Raw genomic sequence first — 24035 nt, 5'->3', positions numbered from 1 at the left:
CTGAAATGTAAGTCACTTCCTTGACTGGAAGAATATGCTTTTGTGTAATGCAGGGAGTTAAAAATAAGTCAGGTGTATACTTATTATTATTGGTACGCTCATATTATAGATTATGAAAAAATCATTAAGATGAAAGAATAAATATAATGGAACCAACTAAAACCAAGACACTTAAAAGAAGGAATTAAATGTGTCAATCAACTTGACATATACCAGTCAACTCATACTGGATTAAAAGCATGTGCTGTGGTGAGAGAACTAATGTATGCCTTTGAAGACTTTCATATGTCTTTCTGCTACATGTTCCCTGTCCTGGTTACATCAACCTATTTGCAAAATAAGCATCATATTGCATATTTTGCACATTCAGCTGCTAAGACAGCATTGTTATTCAGAAAAACAAAAACTAAAACAAAAACCTACAACCAGTTATTATATCTACATTCATCTGTGTGTATCATTTTCTGTGAAGTAAGTGGAGTACCCTAGGATGCACATAATAATTCTATTTTGGATAGAGTGTTTTTTTTTTTTTTTTTTTTCTCTTTATATATATATATACATACATACATATACATGTATGTCTGATACATATGATGGTCTGTATATATATATACATATATATATATAATTGAGGATAAAGATTCCATCTGGGATTCTATAGTAGCCATTTTGTGTCAAATATGCCCTAGAGCCATCTTTGCTTTCCTTTGCTTAAAAAAGCACTTTATTTCAAGTGCTTTATTGGCAATTAACAATGATTTTGTAGCTACATGACAGCATATGGTGGAGCAGTATCACATTTTTGCACATCAGAACAGGTATGTATGACATATTAGAGAAATAAAACTGTTTTGCAGTGTTAAGAGACAAAAGAAATAATTTTCTCAAAGTGAGGTGCACCTGTGCATATATCTTCATTGTAAAGACTTGCAGCTTGTGTATGTGAGGTACATAACTGCAAGTTATCTTTTCCTTATGCAGTTCTGGAGGAGGAACAAGTAAAACCTTGTTATCTAGCTCATGTCAACATCATTGCTATTTCTAAGTCTATTTTCATAATTGGAATGATTTTTTTTGGCATTATATAATTATTCACAGAGGATGTTAAGTCTTCACTTTCTTAGGTTTTTGGAGAAAGGTAACTTGTAAAACTTTTCTTTCAGTTCTTTCAGACTGTGTTAAGCTGTGAAGAATTATGCCTTTTTGTACTTTTTTTTTTTTTTTTTTTTTCTTTTTTTAAACCTACCTTAATGAACCTTGGGAGATGTTCCATTTGCAGAAACCAGGATACAGTGAATTTCACTGAGTGATGTAAAAGCTTTAAAGTGTGGATGATTCAAGGCTATTTAGGAGCAACCCACAGCAATGTTTGGCCACTATAGCCATACAAGTTCATTACAACCAAACTGATTCTGAGTGTGGAGCTTCAGTATGTTTATTTTATATCTAAGAGCAATTCACAAATTACAGCACCTAATATATTACTACTAGAGCTCAGCACAAAAGTTCTTCTAGTTGTGGATTTATCAGGTTGCTTTTGAATAATGAAACAATGCTGGCCCTTGTTCATGTGCTGTGTCCAAAATGAGTAATTTATCAGCTAAAACAGAACTATCACAATAGCAATTTCATACCACATATAGGCTGCCAGACTTCAAAACTCCTTTTTGCATATCTTTTGGGGCCTGCAACCCAGACGATGGTCTCTTTAGACTGTCCATTTGTATTAAGGAAAGGAGTTACTCTTAATGTTTGAAAGGAGCCCTTTTGTAACAGGCTAAGATGCTTCATAAGTTCTGATCAAAAGGCTTAAGTTCTGGAAAAAGCTGCAGAGCCACCATAAGCACGGGAAACAGGTGGTGTATAAGGTAAACACTGTTCTGGGCTCAATGAGAAAAATATTATCAAAGAATCAAATCTGGACAAATACAGAAAAATATGAAAAAATGGGAAAAGTAAATACTTGATTTCAAGAGTCTTTGTCATTTCTCATGTCAGCATGAGAGGGAAGGGGTTTCAGAATTGTATAGTGCTTCTCTTGATCCCTTTAGTGGCTGGTCATCTCTTCATCTTGTTAAGTGCATCAAGCAATGCCAAACAATGACTTTTCACTGACACTATGCCAGAGTAGAGGCACAGACTTCATACATGTATTCTGGACATTCAATGAGGGCAGAATGTAAAAGTTGCAAATGATACAGGTATAAACAATATGTTTAACTCTTGATCAATTCTAAAACTTTCTGTAAAGTATTCAGAGAATGTTGTAGCTCCACCATTGTAGAACAGCTCTATGAGAGGTACAGCTGTATGATACACTCTCTGGACAATGTGTACTGTGCTAGGAAGGTGTCCCCCATAATAGGCATGAGAGGTTTTTTGAACTCCCCATGTCCAATTTCTCACAATGGGTGGCAGAGTACAATCAGAATTTGATTAAATCATCCTGGTCTTTAAAGTTATGTTGTATATATATCAGCAGGTCACCTCATTAACACTTGGACAAAGTACATAGTAAGTCTGTAATTAAACATCCTCTTCCTTCCCATGGAAATCAAATACAATCCTAACTTCTTCCTTCCCTGTATTTGTTTATACTAAAACATTGTCATTGCCTAAATTATATTAGTTTTGGTACATACTTCAAATGAATTTTTTATCATCATGTTCCAGACTGGACAAATAATCGTCATACATGTACCTACTTTATGTAGCACAGTGCCATGATACCAGAGGAGAACTAATTTGCTTAGAAGGGGTAATGAGCTAATATAGCTGTTCTGCTCCTACTAGCCATGTTTAGTCATCAAAAGAGTGTGAGTATCTCTGCATAATACTACAGTGTTTCATGTAAATATGTAACTCCCCATTTACTTAGTTGTCTATTCAGTTAGAGTTTAACAAATAAAAATAGATCTTCTTTTACAATCTTTTACTAACATAAATATCAGTATGAGAGAGACTGTAAAATTGGATGTGCTGGACTTGCTGTCTTGTTTAGTGCTAGGTGGTTAGAGATGTTACCTTCCCCCTGCACAGTCTTCAAAGTGCTATTAAAATCTGATACCCATACTAAAGGAAAGGCAAGTGCATCTGCAAGGATGGGTTCTGCATGGCCACAACACAGATGTATTAGTATATCTGCTTGCTAATCTATTGCATGGAACCAGAGGTGGTTGGAGTAAGCATACCTTGCTCACTTTTTTTTTAACAAGTTTTGCTTTTCCAGAGCCCTAGGAAGCACTGGTCATAAGATAAATACAATGGTAATTAATGTCTCCATCTTGAGAAGACTTCTGGGTAAACTGTGACTGTAAGAAAAGTGTTAACATTTTCAGAATTCTTCCACTTTATTTTATGAGCTCGCTCTGATTCAGTTCTCAAATCTTTTTTTTTTTTTTTTTTTTTTTAAAATAAATGTATACAAAGTTTTAATCTCTGCTAAATTCTGTTAAGGCAGATGGATGAAATAGTTATTTTCATCATTTCTACTGGCCTTATATAGGTTTCAGTAATCCTTGAATGACCTCTGGATTAATTTCTCTCTTGATTCTATTGTGCTTGGAATCAGTGGCTCACATTTTAACCTCCACTGTCAGAAAGAGCTCATGCATCAAGCCTTTATGGGCAGAGATATATTGATTTGATTTTTCAGTTTGAATTAACTATATGTTTTTAATTTTATTTTGTACAAATAGATGGCTCACTTTCTTAGCTCCCACAAAGCTTTAAAAATTCTACATTACCTGAATAGCTTCTTACTTATGACCTAAATTCTTTGGAAGTTTTTAGACCATATACCTACAACTGCAGAAAATATTCTGGCTTTTCCAAGATACAATAGTTCCCAAATAATTTCTTTTAAAAGGCATTTTGCTTATTGTAAGTTTTGATGGTTCTGTCCATTTCTTTCTTACCTGTCTAAGTGGTAAGTTTCAGTACAGTACACAAGTTAACTGTAGCTAAGGTAATGTATAATTCTTTAGATCTCTCAGTTCACACTTTTAAATGTTTCTATCTCATCAGAAGCATTACTAACCTTTTCCATTTTATTAATAATATAGAAAACATTTCTTAAACCAGTAACAATTTCCAAACTGGCAGGAATACTTGAAGTGTGAACCCTTCATAAGCTTTTGCAGTCTGGAGATACTTTCCAGGCTTGGACTGTTATTTGATCCCAGTCATATGTTCCTAGGAACAGAATCCAGATCAGTTTGCTTCCTGTTACATAATCTAAGTAGTTGTCACTGAGACTTAAATATTAGTAACTATTTCCACCCATGGGAGTCATGTGCTGCACAAACGTTGAAGAAAATGTTTTCTTATTATGTCTGAGATGATGTTTCCAGGACAGGATTTAGGTGAGTGCTAGGACATGTGCAGAAAGTACCCTGGTCTGTAATGTAGAAGTAAAGAAAACAGCCAGGGCTTGGATTCTAGCCTCAAGAGCAGAGATTAACTTTGATAGCATTTACAGAAATTTATGTCAGCAGAATTTGAATTGGAATCTATTGCATCTTCATAACATTAAATATTAAACTGATGGATGTGAATATTATCTTCAGTAGGAATTGAATTAAATATTGCCACTTCTGAATTATATAATTATGTAAAAAGATATGAGTCTCGATTTTAAAAACTTTAACTAGTTGCACAGACTAAGAACAGATTATTTTTTCCCCATCATCAATATCCAGCCTAGTACTGGAGAATGATATTAAAATGAATATATGTTATTATTGATAATGGAAAATCTGCTGCTTTGGAAAGATTATGCTATATGTTTTTCAAATAATGTGCAGCAGCAGTGCAGATAACTCCATTAACACTGACTTGAAACCTTTGTTCTTCCATGTATAAAATATTACAAGTAAGTGAATATATAACTCTACTCCCTCCAAATATCAGAACTGTTAAAAATATCTATCAAACATACAGCTCCAGATTTATATGAAGTCATTTCTGTTATTCTGGATATACTTTTTTTATAACATTCATTCAACATAAATTTTAAAGAATATACACGTGCCGATGTACTGAAAAGGCTTACATGTATATTGCCAGTGGTCCAAAACTGGTTTCTGAAGGGTTAAAATAATAAGCTTATGATGGAGTACTCCCAGAACTGAAAGGATGGTAGTGGTGATTAGAAATAAACTAATAAGCAGATCAATATTCTTACAGTGCAGAGAGCTGATACTTTGAGCTATAACAAACAAGTTTAGCTGAGCTTATTAAAGCTTGTTCTTTAATGGTACAACAGAGGTTGTTTTTTGTTGTTGTTCTTGTTTTTTAAAGGTTGATTAGTTTGGGGATTTTTTCAAATGCACAGAATTTTTCATCGTCCTCAGTCAACTTACTGTTAAAACTAATTAATTCTTCGGACTGTATCACTGTCATTTTCAATGTAGCCATCAACATTTCATTTCAGTGTGCTCCAATTTGGGTGAGATGCCAGCCTCTCTGGGTTAGATATTCTATTGACTTCTTTTTTGAAGTAATTAAAACAGAATTGCAATCACTTTGGTTGGAATTCATTTCACTTAACTTTACTCATCTAGGCATTTAGTCATCCAGAGTAAGCCAGTCATTTAGTTTTCCCATAAAGTCAAAGAAAAAAGGTAATAACAGAAGGCATGATGAATGGAAGTCCTACCCAGAATGACTGTGAATACAGAACAGGTTTCTAAAGTTTCGAATATGATTTCCTAGAAGAAAGAGGCAGCAACAACAACATCAACAGGAAACTAAATCCAAGGAATTATAAATGCTGCATTAATATTAGTTTTGAGAAATGTTATTCATCTCACTACTGACTTAATAGTGCTCACAATCTGATCTCATACATGTAGCAACACTAGTTTCAATATAATTTTGTCAGGTGGAGGTCCCAGTTCTGTAAAAACCTGACTTCTGTGACTTAGAAACAGCCTTTGGCCTCAGACTTTGTTTAAACATCGATTAAACAGTGCCTTAGTGTGAATGGGATTTGTTACTCTCTCCCAGTGCAATTTATACACTTTTGCTTTTTATAGGACAATATCTTACCACACCAGACTCACTTCTGTCTCAGTAATCCTATTATGAGTCCTCAAACTGGTACAAACAGAGGACGTGCCTTTATTCCAGTATTCTTGGTAAAAGTGAATTAGACCTTTCATTATTCCCCCAGGCATCAGGAATTCACATCTGTAATCATGCTTGTTTTACTCAACAAACAGTTCTTGCTTTTCCATCCAATTATCTGCTCAGCTGATGCTGTTACTAAGACTCAGTCCATTACAACACCAAACCCTAAGAGGAAAGAAAGGTACTAGGATTGTTCATTTATTTTATCTGACAACACGTAGCTTTCCCTTCCTTCTGCCTCCTTCCACAGAGCCTGCCTATGTTCACCTTCCACGCATTTGGAAGAAAGATACTGCTATGCCTGCTTTGGATGTGTGAGGGGCTGTTACTTTCCCACGCTGTCTTCAGGCACATACTTGTCTTGGTTCTGCTTCAGTGGGATGAAAAGTATTCTACAGTATTGATTCTCAACTATAAATTATGGATGGGTTGACTAACAGCATGTTTCTTTCATAAATATGAAAATTTAGAGCTACTCCTTCATCCCCTCATCAAGGGAAAAAATAATTTGTCTTTTTTTTTTTTTTTTAGTAGGATAAAACTGGGTATGTAGAATAACGATGGTAATATATTTTAACTTTGTTGGTTATTGTGCTGTTGAGGACTGATGTGAAAAAGGGTTTAAAACCAATTAAGGCCAGTGATTTTTTGTTTTTAAGATTTGCCTAGAGTTTTATCAGAAATAACAAATCCTAACATAAGCCCCATAAATGCAAATGAATATAGTATACTATAGCTATAGTATAATGTATTTTATTGTCACATTTTGCTGTCTGGAAAGCATTCACAGACATTGCCTTTCAATTCAAGCATGTTGGAGAAACTACAAAGTCCAACAGCTTTCGATAATGCTTGATAACCTTGGTACATTTTAGCAGGTTTGTTCTCTCACGGGGAGTATTTGTCCTGCAGGTTAGACCCCAGTGGAAAAAGTGCGGTAAACTCAGATTCTGAGTATATATGTAATATACCTGGTTTTTATTTATCACATGCTCTTCAGTCTCTGAATACAAATATTCACACAAAATATAGCCTATTTTCCTCTTTCAGGAAGATCGGCAGTCTGGGTACCAGTGCTCATTAGGAGCTATTTTGCCTCTAGAAGTGAGTAGTTAGAGATAAGAGCAGAGAACAATCTCTCTTGGTCCCTTCAGTCCAAGTCTTTCCACATCCTCCCTTTCCCCACAACAAAATCCCAAGTCAGAACAACATCATGTCTCAAAACTAATAAGATTTTTTTTTTCAAATACTGAATGTTGCTCTCAAAATAATGGGAAGAGCTTGTAGAAGTTGCTGAGGCAGTACCATTCGGTGAGATGATACCCCTTTCCCTGCTTGGGCTTGATGTTTTTTAAAATAATCACAATTATTATTATTATTATTATTATTTATATCTTTAAAAAAAGGGTATTTAATAAAAGTGTAATTCCTATATAGCTCATTCTTTAGGTAATGCTACCACAAAATCATTGATTTCAAATATAGGAATGCAATTAATATTCATTAGGTTTTAGCTAGAGCAGCAGACTCTCCAAACCTATAAAGCAAAAACTGTACCACACCTGTGCTTTCAGCTCAGGTATCAAGCTGTACGATCAATCAGCATTTATTACCTAATGAGCTTTTAAAACACGTGTTCTCATCTCAGGCTTAACTGACAATTTACTTAGACATTAGTCCACATTCCAGCTCTGCCATTCATTTGGTGCAAGACTTAGTCAAGTTATTTAACCTGTTGCTGTTATTTGTTTCCCATGTCTGAAAGTGGATGATACTTCTGAATCACCCTGCAGGAATATTACAAGACTGAATTAGCTCAAATTTGTAAATCTTTGCGGTCCTTGGCTTACCACATGGAGCTGGAATGCCCTACACACATGCCAAATATTTGTACTCTACAACTAGGGACAGAATTTTCTCATACCAGCTCTTTTCCTCTGGGACAAATATCTGCTGAGTTAAAGTGATGGGGCGTGTTGAGGGCAAGGCAGACAAAACAGGAATGGAAAAGAAAAGGGTTGCTCTAATGTTGCAGAAATGCAAAACTAAAACTCCCAGTAAAATCAGTGTCTCTGTAAACATGAGAACAATACAACTCCTTTTGAGAAGAGTTGTATTGATAGCTGGTTCTGGCAGCTGACAGCTGCAGAATATTAACAAAGCATTGGTACAAGAGCAGTCTGAACAGGTTGATCATGACTGAATGAAGTCTGCATCAAGGTGCATTGTCTGTAGCATTTGCTCTTAGTTTGACCTTGCTGCTTGCTTGCTTGCTTCTCTCTCCATTCCTTCCTCCTTTCCTTCTTCCTTTCCCTTTCTTCCATTTTTCCTTCTTCCTTTTTCTTTTTTTCTTCCTCCTTTCTCTTTCTTTCCTCCTTCCCTTGCTTTCTCTCCACCTCTCTCTTTTTAATTCAATTCTCTTTTGCCCAATTAAACGTTGTTGTGATGAGAGACCCACATAATAATAGTGTAGCACGTCACATGTTTTTAAAGTGTCCTCTTGTCCTCTTTCTACTGTTTATTAGTAAACACATGGAGCTCTTATTACTGTAAGCTATGTATTTGTTCACTGCTTTCATAAATGCGATTTATACAGAGGAGAAGATCCTTGTGCACAGCCTCATTCAGGGTATGGAAAGGCTGAGTAGCCTTTCTGTACCTGACAGAGAGAAGAGGCATTGATGGCTTCACCAGGGACATGCTTCAGTAACTTGTTGCCCTGCTCCACTCTGTACAGATTGCAGGCAGTGTCCCTCACTCACCACCTGCCTGTAAAAGGAGGGGTATGAGCAATGCTCCCGTGTAAGCCCTGAGCACATGGTGGAATTCACATGACTGACTATGGATTCTGCTGGTGACCTTTATTTACTCAGATGCAGCTTTTGTTGTTGTTATTCAGACGCAATGTCCTTCACTTGAACATCTTCATGTATGCCTGCTTTTACATTTTCTACCCTATGTCTTTTTATTCTTCATAGCCCATAATAAGCCCTGAGAGCTCTGGGAAGACATTTCACTTGTCACTGCTTCAGTCCTCCCTCTTCTGTCTCTCACCTTCTCAGCATCTACATGCACTCATCTAAAACACTGCTTTGTTTTGGTTGCTAATGGATTTTGCATTTGTCTGTATACTTCCTATACTATCCGGATCTTTACAGTTAGGCTTAGATAAGAGATGAAGATGTTAACATGCTAGACTGCTCTAGAAGTTCAGTTTCAGGGACATTAAATGAAAATGTTACAGAAGAAAGCTGCTTTAGCTGCTAAGAAGAATACTTGAAATGTTGGGCTTAATCTTTCTGACAAAATGAATACTTTTTTCCTTTTGGTGTAAATGTATTTGTTTGTAACTTTTTTTTTTTCTTTTTTTTTTTTTTCCCTTTTTACCTTTTAACTGCTGCTAAGTTGACTATCACAATCATAAAGAAATATCAGGGAAGCTATTATTAACTGTATTCTGTGGGATAAATAGGAGGTGTGAGATATGATGATCCAGACTCTTCTTTCTGGCAGGGTAATGCCTGGCATACATTAGCAGGCAGTCTTTTACTGTAGCAGGGCTAGAAGCTGGCAGTGCAGTTGGCTTTGCAGCAGGTTGCCTCTAGGCTGAAGCATAGGAACAGCCACTGCCCCTTTGCTCTTTTCCCTGGTGCCTTCTTAGTTTACTGTGCAGCTTTTGAAGGGGGGAAAGCATTGAATTGTCAGAGTCTGTGCTGCTCCTCTGGAAAAGCAGATATAATGGGGTCTTTACAAAAGGCTTCTTTGTTGCTCTTCTCTGTACACGTTTGAACAACTCAGTATCCTTAATAAAGTGAGGTGCCCAAAACTATTCAAGGTGCTGTCGCACCAGTGCCACTTACAGGTGGACAACCACTTCCCTAGCGCTGCTGGCTGTGCTATTTCTAATGCAAGTCAGGATGCCCTTGGCCTTCTTGGCCGCCTGGGCACACTGCTGGCTCATGTTCAGCCGGCTTTCGACCAGCACCGCCAGGTCCTCTTCTGCTGGTCAGCTTTCTAGCCACCCTTCCCCAAGCCTGTATCAGGGCATTGGGTTGTTACAACACTCAGGAACCGTTGGAGTTATTCTGACCAATATGGTGGCAGTGACTTTGCAAAACAGTTGTGTGTTGTTTTTAGAAAAAGGAGTACTTCCTCAATAAATTGGTAAGCACTTGCCATTTGTATGGGGAGCAATGCCTTGATGTAGTGTTGCATTACTAAAATTTATAATAAAGATAGAAGTGTTGTCATATGAATATGAAATATGAAAACAAATATGCTCAAACTTTGAAGTGTAAGAAAATAATAGTTACCCTTTTTTTTAGGATATAACCAAAAGTTTTCTCTGATGAGCAGAACAACAGCTTTCTGGGACAGATAGAAAACTCTGTTGTTTACTACCACTTAGGTTACAGAAATAGGCTCTGCTTTTCATACCAATTTGTGTTTTGGTATTTGTGGTGGCAATCAATTACTATGTGTTTTTTCAAGTCCAGTGTTTTTTTTTTGAGATACTCTTCCTACCAATGGGTCCTGATTCAGCAACAGCAAATGGGTGTTTAACTGCTTTGCCAATGTTAAGTTTTAGCAACCAGAAGTGTCTCTACTTGTCCATCTTCTAGGGGCAGACCCAGGTTTTCCTCACTGATGTATGTCAGTGGACTAAGTTGAGACCAGGGTAACTGGAAACAAAATATATGCCAAGGGTTCTTTCTAGATGTGCATATAAAAATATATATGCAGTCTGGGTACAGAGTGGCAAATACCTATTGCTGCCAGCAGCAAATCTGTATGATACGATGCAGAAGCCAAATTACCTGGGCTTCTCCAACCTTGCGTAGAAGCCAGATGTTTTAGTGGTTGATTTAGCTCCTTTGGAGGTCTGCCAATATGAAGGTGATGTCTACAACGAAAAGCAGTAAATTGGAGAATCAGAAATACAGAGGTTTCTGTCACAGCAGTGGCCTTGTGATAATCTGAAAAGCAACACTTTGCAATTTTTTTGTCGTGTTGTAGGCAGTACTACATGGCATTTACCCTGAGAGTACTCTAGACGCTATCCTGAGAGATTAATATAAGCTGGCACAGTTCATTTTTTATTTTTTGTTAAGGTAATTATATCATCCCACTGCTAATGCAGTTTGCTGTGAGAAACTGGGATATGGCGTAAGTGGCGTAGAAGTCTTACAGAGATTCGCTGTTAATCATAAGCATAACAAAAACCTACATACTGTTATGAATCACAGCTTTTTGTACTGGTGTGGTTGGAGACCAATCAAGAGTACTAAGTTACCTAAATGCCCAAGGAAGGAACACAGAGGAAGCAGGAATTTTCGGTTCATGCTGTCTGTGTAGGCTGGATTGCACAGAAGAAAATATAGTAGATTCCCAACTCTGTTTAGTAATAAAGGGTTTTTATGTTGGAAAAATCTCTAAACTACAAAATGGATTCTTGCTACTACGTGTTTTCTAGAAAGGTAATGGATAATATAGTCATCTTAAGTATTTAGATATCAAGGTGATTAAGTATAAAATTAATTTCAGGCCTTAGGAGTTTTATGTGAATTACTTATGATGTATTGAGCTCCTTGAATTTCTTGATTGCACCTCTCAGAACCTCTACAAAAAATCACTCTGCTGTCCTCTATTATGGTAAACTCTAAATTAGAGAATAGTTGTGGAAAGTTTGAAAATTTATTAGTGAAAGACTTCCTGATGTCTTTAAACATGTGGAAACAGCAAAAAGAGTACCACCACCTTGTTCGTGCAAGTAATAGCAACATCTACCAATTCACATATGAAAACATTAAAAACAATACAATTTGGAATTGTAATATTTTACATTTATTTTATGGAAACACAAGAAATTTTAAGTCTCTCTCTTTTTTTTTTTTTTTTTTTAAATATGCTTTTAAAATGTTCTCATGAGTTAAGCAAGTAATATTAACAATTGTCAACAATTGGAAAATGGCAGCATATGACAAAGCACTGTGTTATGACTTGCTGTCATTGCTGATAATTTTTCTGAAGTACCTGCAAATGTTGCTAAAAAAATAGCATTTAGGAATAATTTACTATAACTTTTTTCCATTGTTTCCTGTACATCTGATTTCATTTTTTTTTTCTGTTTCATACCTATCATAAATCCATACTGTAGAGCATAATGTAGAGCATAAAGCTACATAAATTTACCCATAGAGACACGTTTGCTTTCTAAGTGACTAATGTTCTAAGTGACTAATTGCAAGCACAACTTCAGTAACTGAGGTCAGTCCTTTGTAATAGTGGAACATACTGAATCGGATATTTCAAATATTCTTGACATATTTTTTGTTTCTTTGTTTTTCAGAACAGGTTTTGCTTCTAAAAACAGGTCCCATGTGGTCCCATGTAAACTGGAAGGTCTCAGCTTTGAGGATTCTGCAGATGATGACAGAATACTGCTGTTTGATAAAAAAGGAAAACTGTTTGAAACTTTGTCTCTTCTCTTCTTTTTCAGCCTAGGTGGAGAAGAGACAAAGAATAGAAATGCCACCAGCAACAGGAGCACCACAATACCCTCCTCCAGATGGAGGCTGGGGATGGGTTGTGGTCTTTGGGGCTTTTATCTCCATTGGATTTTCCTATGCATTCCCCAAAGCCATCACAGTATTCTTCAAAGAAATACAGGAAATCTTCCACACATCATATAGTGAAATAGCTTGGATATCATCAATAATGTTGGCTGTCATGTATGCAGGAGGTAAGATGTTTGTGAAATTTGCAAATATTGTGTTTGTCTATTTTTTTCCCTATGATCTTAAAGCAGTTGAAGTTAATTATTTTCTGATTTTATCATTATTACCTAAATTTATTAGGTAATAATTTTAAGATCAGGTAAGAATTTACCTAATGCCCTTTTTAAAATAAAAATGTTGTAAGGTAAGCACCTGGAACATTTGACCATTTGCAGTAATGGAGCTATTAAATGCATATATTATGTATGCATATGTACATATGTATAAAAGTGTATAAAGAGAAACTGAAAACATTGTGCCAATAGAACTGTGTCTTTACTCACTGAAAAGCATCACTCCAATATTTTTCAGAAGTGGTATCTATAATAAAGTATGGTATTGTCAGGTCCAGTAAACAACCTGTTGAAACAACCATGGTCTTACTTTTTCATGGTTATTATTTTATCACTGATTTCAGCCTTCCTAAATCTTAGCACTTGTCATAGTTGCTTTAGCAGTCAAGGAAGAGAGGTAGGTATGCATAGAAGAGATTTCAGGCTATGGGAGTTTCTCTAAGTATCTGTTTTTCACCTCTGACTATAAAAAAGATCCTGCAGCCAGCACAGTGTTGTCTTAAGTACTGCAGGTAAATATTTTTTGGTTAATGGAATGAAAAATGAATGTTTTTTTTCAAATGGTGACAGAGGCAGAGACCCAATAAAGATGACATGACAAGTGGTGTCAATAGCAATAAACATCTGCTGTTAAGATATTTTTAACCTATATCTGTTCATATGGAGAATCCTGAAGGAATTTATAGGAACAGCAACAATCATGAGAAAATTCACCAAATGAAGAAGTAACTTGAATTAATTCCTTCAAGAGCAGGGTAAAGAGCAAGATCATGTATGTTCTTGCTATGTGTGACCAAGTCATTCTTAAACCAGACTGGCTTTTATGGGTACTGCAAGCCTAGAAATGAGTTACCCTGTGAAGTGGCATTTCATGTGCCCAGGCTTGCTTGACTAGGACTCTGCCAGGCACATCTGGACAGACTGTCTACAAGCAATTCAAAGGCATGGCAGTATGCATGGCTGCTCTGGGCATGGACAGCATGTCATGTTCAGGTCCCCTCTAAATTAGCTTCTGAAGCCCCTGAACAAATGTGGACCCATCTGGAAGAAGGGAAGAACACAGATGATAAAGAGCTGTGTTTTGCTTCTACTTACCTTATGCTATGACTTTTGGTCTGGACCCTATTTCATTGTATTTTTTAGCTAAATACATAGCTAAATTTTCTAAGGACAGATTTGCTTTATAGCACAGGTGCTGTTTGTTTGTTTTAATCTCTGAATAACATTTAATTTATGCCATTTCTGTCATCTCAAAGTTCACCTAAGTTTTAATAACAGTACAGATGCAAATCAAAGGGCATTCGGCTGTGGTTATGTTTATATACCAGGTTCAATGTACACAATACTTAATGTAAAATGCAAAGCATTCAGTACTGCTGCCTTTTCTCTAGTACTTCCTTCAATGTTATGAGTACCAGCATGATATCTTCACCTGTACATTGATGTTAAACATTACAAAATAGTTGACTATTCATTCTGCTAAGACCTAGCCCAGTCCCTATGAAGACTGTTAGCACAGGAACAGTAGGCAAAGTTGTTTGCATATCTTGTTATGGACTCATGGTTTTGAAATGCTGAGAATGACGATCCTGCCTGATAAAACACTCTTTGAAGCCACAGCTTCTCTAGAACCACTTCCTAAAAAATAGGCCATTTAGACAATCACTGGCAGAGTATGAAATAGGAATCAGGAAAAACATTTCTGGAGGAAATCACTGCATTGTTTCTACTGTCTGAAGGTGGTTTGATTCCTTAGTATTTGATGTGCTGTAATGTGAAAGACACGTTAAGACCATGGTACAGGGTGTAGTGTTTACTATGAAGTGTGATATGTCTGCATGAACACTCTGTTCATCATGATATTAATTAAGGTAACTTGAAAACATCTAAGATCTGTCATCCTCATTAGAGCTTAGCATTCAACCTATTAATCATCACAGTGGGGTCAGTGAATAAGTAAGAGTCTGTGCCGACACTCTTTGCTTTAGAGGCTGCAGCCTCTTGCAGTTAATTAGCTGGCATCTGCGTTTCAATAACAAGGTATTAACTTACCTTTCAATTCCTGAGGAAAAAAAAAAAAAAAAAAACACTAATAAAAGGCATCCAGTAAGGAGCTAAAAGAATGTTAATTATGTTTATCACTTACTTCATACTTAGAATAAATGGCATTAAATTATAGCAGACCATCTGGCAATCCATATGGTCTCCTGCAGTCCTGGTTAATTCCAGCAAATAGGTCAAGCACAGCATTCACCCTGTTAGGAAAGCACTAAACAGAGGTGACAAATCTGATAAATCAAGTCAATATGAAACTCTTTTCCCTCTCTCAATCTACCATAATATGTACTTTCATATAGTTCTTGTTGTGGTGGTGTTTTTTGTTGTGGTTGTTGTTGTTTGTTTGTTTGTTCTTATTGTTTTTATTATTTTTTTCCCCTCAAGCTCTCTGTTTTCTCCCCTGTTCTTGTCTCCTGGATATTTGTTAGAGTTTACTAAAAAGCCTTCCCGAACTGCAAGATCCTGTAATGTGATCAAGGTTACAGATATTGGACAGCCTCTGTTGTTCAGCCTGTGCTTGAAAGAAGCATCCTCTGGAGAAGAGCAATAGTTCAGTCTCCATGGCAACTCCTTCTTTTGCCTCTCTTGAGCAGAGACTGTCAATTGTATTAGATTAGGGGTGATGGTTTTGTGATGGACTCCTACACACAAGGGACTGTGACTGAGACCACCAAACTTCTTGTGCTGGAGGACAGAATCTGGGATAAGATGAAATTAGTTGAGCTATCTTGACAGGGTACCCTGTGTTTCTGTGTGTATATGAACACATAGGTATATATGATATGTGTGCATATATGTATTCTTACATATATCAACTATGTATGTATACTTACAGAGCTGTATGTGTGCTCTGATACATGCAAGCATTAAGGAACTGAAGAAAAAGACCAAATATATTTGATATCAAGTTCTCTCAGTTCATTCTCTTTTTCTAAACTTCACCTTTTGCTTTGTGCATCATTAACCAGCCAAAGATGATTAGAGAGCTTCTTTTCAAAGCTCAATCTGTTTCCAGCAAAAAAAGAAAAAACTTAAAAATAAGCAAAACAAAAACACAACACAAAATGTTTTTAATAATTTCATTGTAGTTTTGATGGGAGCCTTAGTGGCAGCCATGAAAGCTGCGTGACAGGTCTGTTGATTTCAGACACAGTTGACCTTGGGTTTTAGATTTCCTTAGGGAAAAAGCAGTTGGTTTACTTATTTAACTCTTTTTCTGTCATTTTTCCAAGGACAGATTTCTATTTGGTGTTTTTTATTTGTTTGCTTGGTTTTGGTTTTGGTTGTTGTTGGTGTTTTGGTTTGTTTGTTTTCAAAAATTACTTAGTGGGTTTGACGTTGCACTGTAGAAATTATCTTAAGAGCTGTTAATTTCTCCAAGCCAGACTCAGCTGTGAAATGTAGGATTGTCTTAGAATCATACAATCATTAAGGTTGGAGAAGACCTCAAGATCATATGGTCCAAGCATCTCCCTACTACCAATACTACTCACTAAATCATGTCACTAAGTACCACATGCAACCTTTTCTTAAACCACCCAAGGGATAGTGACAAAATTCTAGATGATTTTTCCAAGTAAATGATTAAAAAAGCATTTGGAAACCTTTTTTGAAGAGAAAAGTGCTATAGAATTGTAAATAGTGGTTGTTACTGTTTTTGAAAACATACCAACAATTAAAAAAATGCAGCATTTAATAGTTTTCTATCTCTGTTTGTTTGTTTGTTTGTTTGTTTAATTGTTCAAGTTTGAGCTTAACTATCAGGTAGTAACAAACTATTAAAAGAGTTTTCAGGTGACAACACAAAAGTAAACTAAAAAAGTTCTCATTATGACTTTGTCGAATATTAATTTGGAAAATAACGTATCATATGGTATGTTCAAAATATTTGTGATTTTATCTCAGTGGGTGTTTTAGAGATATTGCTGTGAAGATGAAATGGCGTGCACAGTGGAGATGACAGTTGCGAAATGCATGCAACACAAACAACAGATGGTTATGGATTTTTACTTTTGGACAGAATCTATGCTCCTACACTTTTCTCCCTCCCTGGTAACATTTTCTTATTTAGATTTTACAAATACTGGTACAAGGCCTTCAGTACCCATGGATAAGAAGATTGAGAAGCTTTCTTGAATTGACCTATGTCCTTTGTAGTCAGGGACAAATGTTTTTCTCCATCAGAATATGCAAAGTGTTGAATTTTAATAACCTCATTTAGAGTGTCCTTGAAAGCAGAACTTATCAACTTTCCAAATGCCTCATGGGCATGAGGGAATACTTCACATTTAGCCTAAAATATATGTAAAACATCTATGTCAAGTTAATTTGAGACTCACAGATAAAGGAAAAGAAGTCGTAATGAGGTGACACAGGAACAGAGCATTTTGAATCTTACTAACAAATGGAGATAAGTACAAAAAAGAAGTATCAGGAGTAACACAAATATTATGAACTTACAGTAGTTCAGTTTTTAAAAGAAGACCTGAATGCTAAGGAGTTCTGATAAAGCCTCTGAAGGGTAACACAGCCACTTCTTACATTTCTTGGAAGCCTTTGAGTTTTAATAAAACTGTACCTTGTAGGGCAATGTTCTGTGGTAGTAATGAGTGTTTTAAACACAAAGAGGTTTCTAACACCCTAATAAGTTAGTAAGCACCCTTAAAGTTGGGTGTGGGAAGAAGGATGAGAAAAAACACCTGTTGTAGATTGTTTTATATATATATATACGTAATATTTTTTTGAACAGGAGTGCCATTCTGTCTACAGGAGCTAGTTGCTTTTTTACTCTTCAGCTTGTTATGTTTGGCTGAACAGACAAGATGCAATTGTTATTCAGTGCCTTTTGGTTATCCAATTTTGTCAAGTTTTCATGAAACAGTTTTTACAGGGATCTGTTTAGCCACACTCAAAAAGCCAGTCTTAAAGTTAAGGACATGCTGCCATTGAGAGAAATATTTTTGTCTTTTCAGTAATTGACAGAAAACCATTTATAAGAAAATTCCCACTGTACTTTTACTAACATTTTCCATGTCCATGACATAGGATAATAGTAATGATTATCATAGAGATAGTTGTGGTGACTTTAATTAAATTAATTCCATCCTATAAGGAAAAAAATTCTTGTTTATATACAAGCAGGCAACATAATAGACTACATAATGAACATTAGTTAGGTTCTTTTTTTTTCCCATTTAAGGCTTTGTATTTTTCTTGATCTTCATTTCTATAGGTAAAAGTAATCAATATTTACAGCTTTTTTATCCATAAAGAAGATTCTTTTTTCTCTCCCACTTCATTTCAAGTAACGGGTCAAAGACAAACAATAATAAATAGCATTCATCATAAAATACATTTTCTAAGGGACTAAAACTTCGGGTTTGTTTTAAAAAGATATCAAGGGACTAACTTAGGCCTTTGATATATTCATTGAGCTTGTAAAACTTAGACGAAGGAATGCTTTTTTCTTCTTCTTCTTTCTGTATACTAATAATGTTGGATCAGTTCCCATATAGTTTTTCATATCACTGGATTATACAATGGCTGCATTTGTGATCTGTGTCGCGTAATTCAAAGGTAATGAAACAATGGTGTAGCACAACTGGGAATCATGAGATATTTAAGCAGATACCAGAGAAGTTCTGTGGGGAAGGAAAAGTCTATCTACTCATGCTGTGTATACCATTGTAGTCACACCAGCACTTCAAATGAAATAATAAACCTAACACTCTACAAAGAACTTATTATAGAATTTTACTGGTCCATTGTTTTGGAATGTCTAAGAACTATTCCTTTGTTTATTTTGAAAGGTATAGCCAAGGGAAACAGAGCTGAACTGAGATATTTATAAGATACTACAAACCAGTATAAATTGGCAACAACTGAATTTTTACTGACATTTGTAATGGTATGTAGATACATAGTTGCTAACAGAGGTAACTGGACTTAGTGACAGGTTTATTCTGATGCCAGGGAAACTACAGAAATCAAAGAATGAGATGGTTTTAAATTGTCTTTTAAGATTACTTCAAACAATCTTAATTGATTAACTGATTTTGAAGATTTTTGCAGAGATTGCATGTAAACATACATGCCACGCAGAGAGTTTTCTAATCAGTCAGAAACTTTTCATGTAACTGAAGTTTATTAAGATTGCTATTACCGTGAAGATTATTAAGATTGCTGTTAAGATTACCCATGTCAAAGAGTACATACAACTACAGCTTCATTAATAATATATGTTTCATTGGAGCATTTAAGCAGAAAACAAGTTTATCTTCATTTTTCACAAATGTTGGCATTTTTATTTAATTATCAAGAAATCAGTAAGTGCAATGGCTGTAATTTTACATGACTTTTGTTCAGATTAATATGTACTATAAAGAGACAACCAAATGGCATGGATTTAAATGTGAAGATTGTGATTAAAATAGGAGAATGTATTGTGAAATAAGTTGTTCATTTCATCATCTAGTTCAAACAATTCTTGTAGTACTTTTCCATGGACATGTTTCACATTAATTGTGCCTTCTTAGGTATTCCGTATATACTGCTTTGAAACACTTTTCATTAACTGCTTTGACTCTTGGAAAATTGTGAAGGAAATAGTTGTACCCTTACAGTTTTTTAACAATAGTAACTAGAGATCATATGGATGGTATTCATGTGTTGTTTAGTCTTCCTCAGCATAGGTACTTACATCTGAACCAGTTGTCTAGACAACTTCTGTTGTCAGTCAATAAAAATGGAAATTTCTGATTTGTCCTTTCCTATGTTAACTGTCCAAAACACGACAGATAAATTATGTTTTAGAAAGACTGGCTGTCTTTTCAGTGCTAAAGGAACCTAGAGGAAGTTTTCAGATCTCTATTTTGCACTTACCTTAAGTGATGCTACTCTACACAATTGTTGCCCTATACCAATATGATATATTTCACTCTCTAGAGACGTTAAAATCTAAGTATGTTCCTGCAGAGGTATGCACCCAATTGATAGTGATTTTGAACTTGTCCTGCTGGTTTTATTAATATTTGTAGTCTTTCTAGATCTCTTGAATATTGCATAGGTTGTAATTTTTCCATGTTTCAATGACACTGTTTAGGTTGTACTAGTTTTGATGCTATTAAAACTCTCTGGTAATCTTAAAATTATTTATTAGCTTGTAAATATCTAATCTTTCCTCATACCCATAATTCTTCAGCTCCCATCATTAGCTAATTAAAAAACCCAGCTGGGAGAAAAGGTTTTTTGCTTGATAATTGACTAAGTCCACATCCTTCTGTAGCTGATTATAAGCTGATAAAAATCTATGGACAGAAATCTATAATCTATGTTGTATTTTCCTATTCTCTGTGAATGATCTGAAAGTTGAAAACATTTCAGTCTTTTTGTAGAAAGCTCCAAAACACTTCCCTATCAGTATCAGCTGGCAGTACCAAATGTGTTTTGCTACAAATCTTGCTCATACCGCTCTCCTATGGAGGAATGTCTTTGATTTTCCAGGAACAGTAATTATGTGAGTGATTATTTTTTTCCTCTTTTACAAGAATAAGCTTTGCTGTCCCATACATGCTGCTTCCAGATTTGAAGATGTAGCCTAGATTTCATCTTCTTGTTATTTTCTACATAGTAAAACATAACTTACTCAGAGGAACAGTTTAGTGTCAGGACTAAGGACTCTTTGCAGTGGCTCTTAGAGTAGGCACAATTCAAGAAGAGAGGTTTCCTATTTGGCCTTCCTTAGAAGCGGAGTAATCTTGTGTCCTTGGAAGTCAAATTTCACTCAAAAATGCTTCAAGACCAATTCTGTTCTAAATTGCTTGAACTGTTATCATATATGTAAATGGCAGTATTAATCCCTCCTTATTGTGATGTTACTAAGCCTTGAATGTCTCTAATTAAGCTCGTGTTATTTGCCTAATCGGAATAGTTGTAATTTTCAAAGCAGCAAGTAAATAAGCAAAGTGCAGGAGGCTTTATTTTTGGATCTTCTATTTAAAAACTGTTGCCATGAAAGATTTAATTAAGACACATGAAGTATTGAAGCTGGTGAGAAGCAACATGGCATTACGAATGGTGAATAAGATTTATTTATTCATGTATTTACTTATTTTAGTTTCCCTGGACATCTCCCGAGCAAAATGCAGTAAAATAAAATAACTAAACCAGGTAAATAGATACATTATTGATAAAGAAGATATGTTCATGCTCAACATATGATGAATCTGCAGGTCTTTTTTGAATCTATAGCTAGATACTCTAGAATCATTGTTTGGGGGCGGGGGGAGTGGGGAGAGAGAAGGAGTCAGTAGGAAAACTTAAAACATAAAATATATAGTGATGAATTACATGTTTCAGTAACAATGTTATGCTGTTATCAGAGATACGCAAAATAACTGCCTGGGACTCTGTTCCAAGTATGGTCTCCATGATGCTAATCCTGTAATATGTGCTTAATTTCAAATGCCTAAGTGATCTCATCAGGTTCAAAGATAAGACTTATTTCTCACTTGCTTCAAGTTAACATATAAACATATGTAAATATGTTTATGCATAGGTGTTTGTGACATAAAGGTCTTTTGGCAGTGTACTTTCAATGACTTAAGTGCTCCCACAGGCAGTCATTAAAATCTCATTTTTATTAATATCAACCTTAAAAATACATTATGCATAAATTATTATTTTCCCCCAAATAAAATATAAAATATGCAAGAGTAGTTTTGAGGGTGTATAGCATTTAAGAAAAACTGGGAGTATTCACTTTATTAATCATTTGACCAACCTTTTTGGTATGACTTGTTTGTCAGTAATCTTGTCTCTACTTCATAAATAAATTAAAAATAAAAATAAAAATTCAAGGACGCAGTACAATTTGACCTGAAGTATGAGTCTTTCTCCTAATATAAATGTTAATTATTTCGATTCTGTGTAGTTCCAGTATTGCAAAGTGGGCTGAGCAGTAGGCAAGCAGGCACCCTGACTGTAAGAATTGTTCTGATATTTACTGATGTAACACACAGTGTAACAAAGTATCCACCGGTAATGACCTGAAACTGTATGATTCTCAAGTGAGAATACAGTTGACATGAGAGATGGTTTTAAGCTGTTGATAACCTGAACAATCATTTCTAATTAACACATATTGTAATAGAAACTTACAGAAAATCTCAAAATAAATAAACAAATAAATAAATGAAATCCCTCCTTCCAATTGGCTGGACTTACACAAAGACTGCACTTCTGAGAATGTGATGGGGGTTCATCCCAGTGGTATGTCCACTGTACATTTTGTGACTTTATGTGTAATAATGAGCAATACAGTCCTGTAGCTGGTCTTACACTAAGCTGCAGTTAAAAACTGTAGAGCTGCAACATTTTTTTTTTAGATGATTTGGTAATGTTTAGAAATGCAAAATACTATTGAGTGACCTGGAACATGGGAATGCTGCATAGTTTTATTTCTGATTTCTTAAGTTAGTTCCACAGAAGAAGTTTGAGATAATTCAGAGCGAGTTATTTGAAGATTTTTAACAGATTTAACTCAGCTGAGAATTCTGAGATTTGAATTTTTTATTTCATTTTAGGAATAAAATGGATGTTAAAGAATGTTTCATACAATGCTAGTTCTAATTTATGTATTGTTCCTTAAAAATCAAATAGTATTTCACAAAGGTAATGCATCTGGGAGTGATTTTTTTGTGCTTCACACAGTGAATCTACACCTGTTGAAAGAATGCGCAAAGATATATAATCCATTGCTATTCTGGTTCAGAAGCTTTTCATATTTACTTACTCAAATATAAACAGTAACTTAAATGCACAGCACTTGACCCTATACTCAGAACCAGTTGAAGTGGCAGGTGGGATTAAGACAGGAACAAATCTGGATCATGTAATTTCTTCTTGATCATTTCTCCAGATATTATTAAAGAATAAATACAAACCAACCAGCTAACCAAAGAAAAAAACAACCAAACAAACAACCAAACAAAAACAACAGGGTGTTCAGATATACATACTGCCTAAATAAGTCAATTTTCTCAATTTTCTAAGAAATAGCTTTTCAGTAAGATGTATTAAAATTTACTAGAGAAGCATAGTTCCTCCTGAAGGAAGAAAATAATTATTTTATTAGGAAACCTAAGCAATATTCTCCTCACAAGCACATATGTTAAATCATTGCAGAGGATGGTGTATTTCACTGGATCGTTTTAATATGTTCTGGCTGAAAAATATCAGCATAACTCCTTAGATGAAAGGTGGCTCCAGGAATGCATGATATCTAGGCAGCATCTGTAATACAAATCATAGGAAGCCTATATTTTAATGGCCACTAATTTATTTTGAATTTATGATGCATTACAATCATTAGAACTAAGCTGCTTTATATTACTTGGTAGAGAATAAGGTTTCTGCCAGTACTAGGTTGTTTTATTTGTTCACAACAGGTAAGGAAATATGACTGTTTCAAAAGCCAAACAAATATTATCTTCAAGTGCAATCAGATGGCTATGGGTCACCAAGACACTTTATGTTGCTGCTTGCAGCAGAGCTCAAGTATTCCTTATTCATATGTGCAAACTTGAGTTAGACCTCCCTAACCCCTCCCATTTAAAAAAACACCTTGTCTACGGGGATATATTCTCTGTTGCTATAAGGGAAAGGACTTTGTAGACAACATTATGCATGTTGTTTCCGTTGTAGTCCAGGCAAAACACAAATGCCATAAATAACTTTGCCCAGCTCCCTGCTAATATCTTCTTTTTCCACTCATTTTTTCATGACTCTTACACTCCTTACTTGGTAATATTTTATAAAATATTCTTTTTATAGGGGAAAGTGTACTTTCCTGCACATTAAAGGAAGTCATCATGTTTTGGCTGATTGCGGTCTGTGGAAAGAGTATGTGTTGAACAACACAAAAGAAATGGCATATGGCTAATATCCATAGGAAACTTCTAAAAATTTGAAAGACACATTATACAAAGCTCTG

The 24035-nt window shown here is 35.3% G+C and overlaps 1 protein-coding gene across 1 annotated transcript in view; it reads left to right on the top strand.

Moving 5' to 3' along the window:
* SLC16A7 (solute carrier family 16 member 7) overlaps positions 1-24035 on the top strand; it is an 86632-nt gene that overhangs the window by 35333 nt on the left and 27264 nt on the right. Inside the window, exon 2 of the mRNA XM_082772448.1 lies at positions 12635-12877. Coding sequence (XP_082628574.1) covers positions 12664-12877 — 214 coding nt within the window. The 5' untranslated portion in view covers positions 12635-12663. The remainder of the gene's footprint in view (positions 1-12634; positions 12878-24035) is intronic.

The sequence above is a fragment of the Aythya marila genome (assembly GCF_965140915.1).
Source record: "Aythya marila genome assembly, chromosome: 1".
NCBI classification, from domain to species: Eukaryota; Metazoa; Chordata; class Aves; order Anseriformes; family Anatidae; genus Aythya; species Aythya marila.
This window is presented reverse-complemented; position numbering and strand designations above follow the sequence as displayed.